At 42.6% G+C, this 10,901-nt stretch overlaps 1 protein-coding gene across 1 annotated transcript; it reads left to right on the top strand.

Annotated features, from left to right (window-relative positions):
• LOC110429998 lies at positions 1,046-8,330 on the top strand. The gene is made up of 2 exons (XM_021446783.1): positions 1,046-1,436; positions 8,108-8,330. Exons 1-2 carry the CDS (start codon positions 1,165-1,167, stop codon positions 8,190-8,192), a joined length of 357 nt encoding a protein of 118 aa, XP_021302458.1. The 5' UTR covers positions 1,046-1,164; the 3' UTR covers positions 8,193-8,330.

Below are 10,901 nucleotides of genomic sequence, written 5' to 3'. Positions count from 1 at the left end.
ATATATATACACACATATATATAGAAATAGAGATATTTGTTGTCAATAATATTTCATATGTATTAACCATTTTTATTTTCCAGTGCAGAACTGCGGATTCAATGTTTTGAGGTCTAAAAGCATCACCGGCTTCAAAATATATGTATGTCTATAGATACATCTATATATCTATCTAGAATGCATATATTGTGTATAAATGATGTTTATTAATCAATTAGTGTTTATTAATCAATTAGTGTTCATTAGTTAGAATTCATCTATTGTGTTTATTATCTAGCTAGAATTCAAAGTTTTGAGGTACAAAAGCATCGCCAGCTTTATAATTAGTGATATAAATTTGTAAATTTTACCTGAAACTTACTTAATCTATTTATTTGTGAGCGGTACACTTGATCATCCCACTTTTGTTAGCAAATGATGTTCATAATAAAATGACATACACTACTAGTGGTATCTCTACTATAATTGACCACTTCAAATTATTTTAGATCCACCAAACAAAACGTCCTCCGCTGAGTAGTCTAACCATTGTGTAACTATGTGTACCTAGAAAATTGTACACAAGAATTAGCCTCCATTAAAATCAAGCGCTCAGGAAAGAACTACGTCAGATCCAAGCGCTGAGAGACAAAGTTTGATGCAGGCTTCTCACACCCACACCTCATCCTCGCCACGAACGATCTGGACATACTTCAGATCACGCAAGGATTAAAAAAATCAACTCCACAGTTCGATTAAAAAAATCAACTCCACGGCTGCTGTAGTTCCGAATAGATCTCCAACACCCTCACGTAGGCAAAATAAAAAAAAAAAATCACGCAAACTGCCGGGACATATCTCCGCCTCCAACGCACTGATTTGATCTCCGCCGGCAACCGGCCATGGACAGGACGTTTTTGCATCATCGTCGGTTCCCCTCCAACGCACTCACCCAGGCAAAATCAAAATTTGATCTCCGCCGACAACCGGCCGACCGTGGACAGGAGGAGACGTTTTTGCGACTTTCGTGCGTCATCGGTTGCCGCCGTTGGACGATCCAGACCAGCCGACTGAGGCCGGTGCCGCGAGCCTCTCAGCGTTCACGACCTCAACTGCTACCTCGGCGTGATCAAGGTCGGCTCCAAGGGCGGCCAGGCCACGCCGCTTGCTACGGAGGCCGAGGGCATGCGTTTCGACTTCAGCGGCGTTCACGACCTCGACCTCGGTGTGATCAAGGTCGGCTCCAAGGGTGGCCAGGCCACGCCGCTCGCCACGGAGGTCGAGGGCGTGCGTTTCACCTTCAGCGGCGTTCACGACCTCGACCTCGGTGTGATCAAGGTCGGCTCCAAGGGCGGCCAGGCCACGCCGCTCACCACGGAGTTCGAGGGCGTGCGTTTCAACTTCAGCGGCGTTCACGACCTCGACGACGAGGGCAACGTCTACTTCACCGACTCCAGGTCTGTGTTGCCTTAGCTCCCTTTGTTTTGCTTTGTTTTACTGTTAGTTGCTTGGTTGGTGATACGAATCACGGTCCAATTGAATTAGATGGTCGTTAGCTTCATACTTCACATTGTTTACCTTCAATAAAAATTGATGTCCCGCAACATATATTATTATTATTTAATCGATTATGCTACAACCAAATATTTTTCTTCTTGCACAACAAATCAGTAGCCTCTACTTGATACACTGACTCCATGTCTACGCCGAGAAATATACGAGATGCACTAAGTGATATCACCAATTTCGCATGTATGATTTCACATTGTTTACATATATAACGCTTTGGGGGTGTCTTATTGATTTTGTATACATGTCCAAACGGCACAATATATAGACTAGTATAATGCCTGTGCTACGGCTTAATCTTGGAGATGTTTATAAAAACAACCAATATTATTTCATAGTTTAACTGTTACTGCATAATAATAAGGTATAGTAAAGTCATCTGGCAGGCTAGATTTTACTTTTGTTACTGGTGTGTCTACTAAGGCATGATCATGTGCCACCATGTTTTCTTTTTAATGAATCATAAAAGGATTAAAAGATATTAAAGCATCAGGTGACGTCACAACTTTAGATTGGTAAGTAGCAAGTACAGTACAAGTACAAACCATGATTCAGACGGGATACATCTGGTTCATGGGAATCCAGTTCTTGTGAGTTCATCACCGGCCTATTGCCATTCGCCAGTTCCTATAGAAAACCTCACAAATATAGTCAAGTAGTATAAAACAGGGTTTTGGATCTACGTTTTTCACCACAGCATGAAGAGAGGGGCGTTGATGGTGTTGATAGTGATCACCTCCATTGTAGGTGTGACCTCTGTAGGCGGTAACACGACTGTTGATGGCGTTGGTCGTCGATGGACTCTCGATGAAGTCCTTTGTCTTGGTCATGCGAGGACGCGGGATCGGGGCGCTGTCCGCGTTTGGGGGCGGGCACGGCTTGTGTGGGCGAGGACTTAGGCTGTGGTTTGTTGCTGCTTGGGCTGTTGAGGACTCAGGGCGTTGGTGGTCGCGGCTAGGGCGGGCGAGGGGTTTGCATATCATTAGGTGCACTAATCGTGGGATCGCGTTGATCGTGGGTTTGCTGGCCAGTCACAGGGATGGATTGATGGACGTCTTGACGTATGGGCCTAGCGGCCTCTAGCCCAGATGCCTTAAAGAATGGATTATTTGTTTTTTATCATATCCATACAATCTTAAATTAGTTCTGCTCAAAAAGTCTGAATTTATATTTTATAAATGCTGGCTCATTTGGTGGCCTGCACGAGGAAGGTCGCCTACTACTACGTCGGCTCCCGCACCGCGTGTGCCTCCTCCATGTCCAGGCGGTCGCATAGGTCTATGGCGTGCTTCCTCGTGCTCACGAGGATGCCTGGTCGCCGTGCTTTTTCATTCTCGGTGTAGCATCAGCATCAGCATGGACGATCGATCATGGATGGATGATGTACATGTACATCATCTTACTGCAGATCAGCAGATGGATATACACATAGAAGTGCAGGTGTTGCGTAAGAGGAACGGAGCAGATACCTCCGAAAGGGAGACTGATGGCTCTATGGCCAACGGCGATGGCCGCCATGGCAATTATACTATGTGTGTATACTATGTGTATCTTCCTAGCTGGATAATACCGACCGTCATTGATCGGAGTGGTCATTGTGAAGCTTCAGTATCCATCAGTACTATCCTAATATTATTTACAGCAGTAAAGATCGCCATGATGATCTAGTGCTGATGACACTCTCAGATCGACCGGCCCGAAACCAAAAAAAGAAATAGAATGTAAATATGGGAACTTGTATTGCCAATAGCATGAGGGCTAAAATTACAATGCTAACGACTGGAGCATAGCATCTGAACATGTTGCTTTGCAAATGCAACCCGTTTTATTTACGGTGAATTCTTCAGTCAGTGTCTTGATTTAGAGAACAGATTTCAGTTACAGAATTCGTCCTTCCCCTAAGCACACCTTCAGGTTGTACTACCCTGGCCTTAGGTCCAAGACTGATACAAACTTCAGTGATTCATTTTCTGATGCTTCAGTTTTGCAATTTGCACTCCGACTTCCACAAGCCATATTCTCTAGAGCATTATCAGAGTATTCCAGTTCTTGATTTCTGTTTCAAATTTAATCTGATCAAGATCTATTAACAGTATGATCTAAAGATCTTGAAGTAAATGATTAGCTGTACCAAAAAAATTTGTTGGAAAAAATATAGCTTTTACACACTCTTGCAGAGGGATAGAAATCATAGTACAATCAGAACCCCCATTATTCTCATCCGTGTTCACTTCTCTTACATAATTATCCCAAGTTTTGCTTTCCTTTGCAAGATCCTTTGCTTCAGCCACCATATCCATCATCTCATGTGAAAGAACACTGCTACAAATTCAAATTTAGGAATCAATAAGAGAAGAAATGTGCTCCCATCCTGTTAGGGACAGGAAGGCAACAACAAGTATACTTACTCCTTCAATGGTGTGAACCAAGCAGAATCAGCATCCTTGTTTTCTATTGCAGTTACGTCTAGAATATTACTTGGAAGAGCACTGCATTACAAGGAAACTCAGAAATCCAGAGAACATAACGTTCTTTTAGCATCATTAGGAGGAAGCTCGGGTGCTTACATGTATTCCGGCATAAAACAAGCAGAATCAACAGCATATTAACATGGCGTCGTCTGATAAGGCTGTACCATTGAATACACTTTAAGGTTCAGTTTTGCAAAAAAAAAGTAAGATGATTCAGAGAACAGATTGTACTACTCTGGGCTTAGGTCCAAGACTGATACAAACTTGTGTAGTTCACACTACCTCCTCGCCGGCCATCAGCCATGCTCCATTACTGCCTTCCTGGCTGTTGTCAGATGTGCTACAAGAACCTGCCTTAGAACAGTCAGATGAACCTGAAAGTTTGGAACCCAAACATCATGTAAGAGACAGATAGGAATTTCTGATGATACAAAAATAAAATATTAAGCACACGGCTAACAATATAATTTTACATGAGGATTGATAAAATGGGTTGAGTACACACACCGTCAGTCAGCAATTTAGGATGTCTTTGTAAACTATATTCTTAGTGCTCTTCCCTGTAGGATCCAAATCCTCTTTTGGTTTTGCCAAAATTCTTGTTGTTGCTCTTGACGCCCCCCTTGATCAACCAACGTAGAGTTGTCCATGCGAGAACACGGGTTCCGGAAGGTAGATCCCAACATTAGGAATGGTTTGTCCCTATGGTTTATTTATCGTCATGGCAAAACTCAAGCACACTGGGAATTGTTTTCTCTTGAACTTGAAAGGAAGAGAAATATCATCTGAGGGGGACAATGGAAGCCTTGGTATGAACACCCTTTTCCATGCATGTTGTCCAGCAACGATCTCAGCATCAATTGCATTGTCTTGCAATGCTCTAACCATGAGCCTTGTTCCATTGCACAAGCCATTGTTTGGATCAAGATTGCAGAGAAGAATCACAGGACAATTGATTTTTAGCTTAAGCTCATGTGGGGGAGTCCATTTGGAGTTATTGAATTCAAAAAATCAATAGGGAAGTGATTCTGAGGATCATCAACGACAGTGTCAAAGCTGTGGTAAACCTTTTCGTCACCTGGAAACCTCTCAATCATCATTGCATTCAGCCGATCAACATGGTCATTTTTGGTTGATAGAATGGCACGGGAACTCATATAGGCGGCTGATGTTGCATGTTCTTCAAGTGATGGGAAAACATCTTGAATAAGTTGGTTGACTGCCACCTCTGTGTTAGTATAACCAATCACAATGTCATCGGGGAGCCGGACGTAATCATCTCCAATGGTTTCCTCGGTTCCATTTCCAATTCGTAGCAGGTACTCAGAAAACCAAGGGTCTGACTGTGCTCTCATGTTCCATGACAATCTTATCTTCCTTATTTTATCCTACAAATAGGATCTTTGCAAAGTATCATCAGTTACCTGTGCTCTTGTCCCACGTGTGACCACAGGTAGGACCTGTCTAAAGTCTCCACCAAATACCATGACCTTTCCTCCAAATGGCAAAGCACATTCCATGATATCCTGGAGGGACCTATCAAGTGTCTCTACACACTAACGCTTAGTCATGGCAACTTCATCCCAAATAATCAAAGATGCCCTACGAAGCAACTCTACAGTACCACTTTGTTTTGTAAAGCTGCACATGCTGTTGTCCCCAATTTTAATTGGTATTTTCCTCATCATTGTAGGTTTTCCTCATCACAACATCCTCTAGGTTTTCCTCATCATTGTATGTCACTGACTGCATGTCGGGCAAGTGAAGTTGGAGCTGCAATATAGCCGGATAAACTCCAAACATTGGGAGTCCAAATATCCTATAGACGGCTTCTGGTGGAGATATGTACCTAGCATTCCTATACTGTTGTATCTCATTAATGACACCATCGTCTCTATCATTTTGGTCTGCATTTACTGAGAATGATGCTTGATCGTGACCTTTATATACATACTTAAATAGATATTTCACTGCTTTAATGCTTGAGCACGCTTCAACATTTATATGGCAGTTGTACCTCATTAGTAGACCAGGGTTGTATGGCACAACCCACCTGTTATCTAACTCTACTCTCCTAATCCTGACTCGATGTCCATCATCCCTTCTCCTATAGGTTGGATAGGAGTCTTTTCCTTGTTGGGTTGCCTCATAGAACTGTCGAGGGTACTGAAAGTGACACTGTCCATCCAGCATGCATGCACAATTTTTGTTTAGCACGCCACATGGTCCATGGAGCATATGACTCGTTACCAGATCATGCAACTCTAGATATTTGTCCTTGTCTGGTGTCTCTGCTGAAATAACACGATCATATGCATCTGGGGTTGTCAACTTACTCCCTGACTTCATGATCAACAAGAAATGCTCATGTGGCAGCCCCCTCTTTTGGAACTCTGTAACATGGACGTATGCAGCAACATCACCAAAATACTTCTTCTTGATCAGAAGATCTTTTAGATCTCGCAACTTTGCCCTGTACACTCTTGCAACAAGTTCTGGACTATCTTGTGGTTCCTGTCCCGGTTCGAGATTGCTTGTTATCTCTTCCCAGTATGGATTGCATGTCATGGTGATGAAGTAATCTGGCTTTCCAAAACGCTGCACAATATCCATAGCATTAAGGAATCTTTGTTGCATGTCTCGATCGCATCCTGGGAATGATCTTGGCAACACAATTCTCTTGCCAACCTTAGAACCCTATGTCTCTCCAGCTGAGATAACATCAACCAGTCCCTAAAATACATTTAAACATATAGTTTTAGCCAAAGGCAGTAATATGGTTGCAAAGTTCATAAAATAACAAATATAAACAAAATAATATGAGTTGTTACCTGGTATAGCTCTGCCCGTATTAGTTTTTGGTTATCAGGATTAGAGTACCAATCTACCCTCATAGACTCAATCTTTATATACATATCTACAACCCATTGCTGGAAAAGACGTCCTCCAAATAATATAATGTTAAAAATGCCTCGTCTAACTTGCAACTTGAAGCAGTAGTATTCACATGCAGTTAAATATCTTGTGGACTGTGCTACATCTGCAACTCCACTTAGCATGTCACCTTCTTGAACGTCATTGTCACCTTCTTCCACTTGATTTTCATTATTATTATCAGCTGCAAGATAGATAAAATATTAGATCATTTTATTATATTGTATCATAGCAGCAATTAAATAGTACCAGTATTATAGCAGTAAAAAAATATTTTTAGGAGATAGTACCTTGATAACCACCAGTAGTCCCATCGTCCCTGTTATTAACATTATTAGTAGAAGCCATAGTTGCGGATGATGGAATTACTGGAACCCCACTGTACGGCATGAACTTGTTCAATCCTGTTTCACCTCGTGGGTTATATATAGGATAAGCTAATGGGTCATAACAACCATGGTATGCTCGGATATACTGCGGACGTTTATCAGTCTTGCCATATACAACCACGCTCCTATCAAAACACCTTTGTGGATCGTTCCCTTCCATCCAGATAGCAGCAACTTGGGATGTTGTTGGGGCATTGTACCTTCTCTGATCAGGCGTCACGTTTGTATTGAGTTCAATCCGGTAGTCATCCAAGTTTGGAAAAGCACCATTTCTCTTGAAAGTATGAAATTATGGGTTATCCTGAAGAATTGCAAGGATATTCCGGATGAGATTAATATCAAGATCAGGAGACCTCTTGGCTCTATGTGAGAAAGGCCTCATCTTCTGTATCATAGAAGTAAAGCTGTAGATGTCGAGCGTCGTCGCCACCTGGCACCAGGTGGTCCAGACGATGGTACAACCCGCCATGAACTCGAAATGTATAAATACCGGTCCCTCGTGGACTGTTATATCTGCGATCAAGGGTAATCCCTAGGCTTGCGAAGGCAAAATGTGAGTTGATGTAGCGTATATTTTTCCTAAAATATTTTGCATCAACATGCACTTGACTTGTGAATAACCTTTTCAGTTTCTGTAGGAACCTCTGGAATATGTATTTGTACTTTTCCATTTCTACAACAAAACCCGGGTGTCTCGTACTGAAACCTGATCGCACCACAGTAACTGCAGTCAGACACTTGTCTCAGTTTATGTCTTTGTGGCAGGTTCTGGTACATAAACTCATATGGATCATCATCCGTCACACTGTTTTCAGCAGGACCCTTTGGAAGCACGCGATATGACTCGTAATGATGACTTGTGTAGACATATTAGTAGAGATATTAATTTAGTAGAGTTAAATATGGTCCACTGAAGCTGGAGTTATAACATTCTTATATATAGTTGTTGTTACCTTGTGCATATTGTTGAATGACTCCATCGTCATCATATAAGTTATCATTGTGCAAACCATGGTCGCCGTCCATGGCATGTCCATCGCCGTCACAATCATCATGCGTCGGTTCATATAGTTCACGGTCAAATTCATCTTCATTGGTTTGGACATCTACATGGTTGTGGCACCGATCTATTATATTCACTTTTGCAAAAAAAAAATACTAAAAGTAAGTACCATAGCATACTTAAAAATGAGTTTTTCTTATTTAAAAGTAGCATGAGGTTTTTGTTCTCACATGATTGAACTGAAGTAGGCAATGGACCACTAAGGACTTCTGCAATTTTTTAAAAAATAAATAAATAAGTACAGTAGCATATACTTATAAATGACTTTACTTAAAAAATGTTTTTTGATTTAAAAGTAGCACAAGGTTCTTGTGCTCACCTGTTTGACCAAAAGTAGGCAATGGACCAGTAAGGACCGTACGTGGGCCTGTACGTTCTGGAACATAATTATCATTTCTGTGTAGCCAATCTGTGGGTTCATCGGATTCAGCATTTTCCACTATTGTTGATAATCCAGTTTCAAAATCCACACCTTCACATGTGAATATGTGTTGATGCAAAACTGATCTGCAAACACAAAGGGCTAATACCCGATTCAAACGTTAAGGCGTGCCAGCCGATTTGACCTTACTATCGGCAAAGGTGATAACTCGAATACTTTAGTCCTGACAACAGCGATGCGCCCGGATGTCACGGCTAAGAGGTACTCACGCGGAACTCGAGAACACGCCGAGCTTAAGTCGACGAATTCCTAAGAACTCGTAATAAAAAGAAAAAAAGTATGACGAAGTCGTCGAAAAGTAGATGCTGGAATATGAGTAAAAACGCGTGTTTGATTGATTTCTTGATTGATTATTACAAGGCCCTAGGGTTTATATTTATACCCTGCTCAAAGAGCTACAACCAGACACGATTAGAATTCGAATTCCAAATTACACGGAATCCATATACAAAACGATGCAAATAATTAAGGAAATAACAAAACTATCCTTCGTGACAAACCGAAACTCCTCCACATGACAACTGGCAGCTTCCGGACTCCTCCTTTGCATCATCGGCAATCCCTTTGCCATAGTCATCGGCAGACCTTTTTATCCAGCCATCGGCACCATATTACTGCCTGTGGACTTAGTCACATTCAACCTCTCCCTCATCGGCAACCATCCTCATCGGCAACCCGCATCGTACTGCCACCCTATCCTGCCATCCTAGACACGTGCCCAAAAATGGTGTCAACACATGCCCCCCAGTTTCGGAGTATAAAACTATTAATGCTCCGAAATTCTCTGCAGTAATGATGCCTTCTCCGCAATTAATGCTCCTAATCTGGTAACCGACAACCTCAATCTGGACAACTCTGATCCTAATCCTCCGCAGATTCCTCGAAATCCCCAACTTCCTAAACGGGCATTTTTCTCAGTCGTACATCGGCAACAATACCGTTACAAAGATCTGCCGATGCTCTGACCAGGATATTCGCAAAAACGGTTACTTCCCCCCTATCCACCCATCGGCAAGATGACCGTTATAGAATATCGCCGATGGACCGACCAGGAGATCTCGCACAGTAAAATATCTTTAGATAATGACCGCTTCCCATCAAATCACCTGCAGAATCCCTGGATTACCGTGCGAACAGTTACCATATCCACCTGAGTACCCTCGGGTTTCTCGGATACGGCAAAGAGATAAGTCGGATTTGCCCTTGCCCATCTTGTCCTATAAATAGTTCCTTCTTGGGTACTCCTTCCCCATCACACCATTCTACTACCCAACTTTACTTTTCCAGCGGCGGCGCTATTTACAACCTTCAAGACCTCCGACAAGCACTTCTCTTCATCAACTCCGGTGCCCTCCAACGTCCTCTTCACGACAAGATGGCCATTGGCTTCGTCGTCCCTGAGGTCAGATCTCCATCTCATCTTCTGTATTTTTTTATTCCTGTTCATCCGCGATTCATCTTACTGAATATTCTCCTTTTCCTTTTTCTTTGTATTTTTATTCCCCCAAAATCACTAGGAGTTGTCCAATAAAATTGTCATCCCCACCGATCAACCACACCTTCAATGTCTTGGCCCTCTAGGGGATTCAGATCCAACCAACCTTATTAACGCAGAAACCAATAGGATCCCCTTTAGAGCTGAAAACTTTTCTTTAGATCTGTGGAAAGACACTTTTCGCTCTTGGCCCAGCCCTACCGTAGGGTGGAAAGACTGGTTCTTGAGGGTCAGCAATTCTTATGAAGTCTAGTGGGGTGAAAGGAAGCTAGCCCAATGCATTAGGCTATCCATTGTCGATATGCACAGGAACGAGTCACTGCTGATAGCTGCGTCCTACTTTTGGTCAGACACCCTCAATGCTTTTGTTTTTGGCCACGGCCCTGCTTCTCCTACCCTTGCCGATGTAGCCATGCTCACTGGGCTAGATATATCTTCTGCCGATAACACCCACTTTTTTGATACTGCCCCCAGTGCCAAAGTGGAGACTCGCGCTATCGGCGGTTGGTCAGGGTACATTCAGAAGTACCGCGGGAGAGGGCCTGTCACCATAAAGGAG

This window comes from Sorghum bicolor, chromosome 9 (genome assembly GCF_000003195.3).
Source record: "Sorghum bicolor cultivar BTx623 chromosome 9, Sorghum_bicolor_NCBIv3, whole genome shotgun sequence".
Lineage (NCBI taxonomy): Eukaryota > Viridiplantae > Streptophyta > Magnoliopsida > Poales > Poaceae > Sorghum > Sorghum bicolor.
This window is presented reverse-complemented; position numbering and strand designations above follow the sequence as displayed.

Bases quoted from the DNA above. Each gene is read 5' to 3' on its own strand.
- LOC110429998 (XM_021446783.1), top strand. From the start codon at position 1,165: ATGCGTTTCGACTTCAGCGGCGTTCACGACCTCGACCTCGGTGTGATC. The intron at 1,437-8,107 runs GTCTGTGTTGCC...TCTTTGTGGCAG, and splicing joins GTCTACTTCACCGACTCCAG to GTTCTGGTACATAAACTCAT.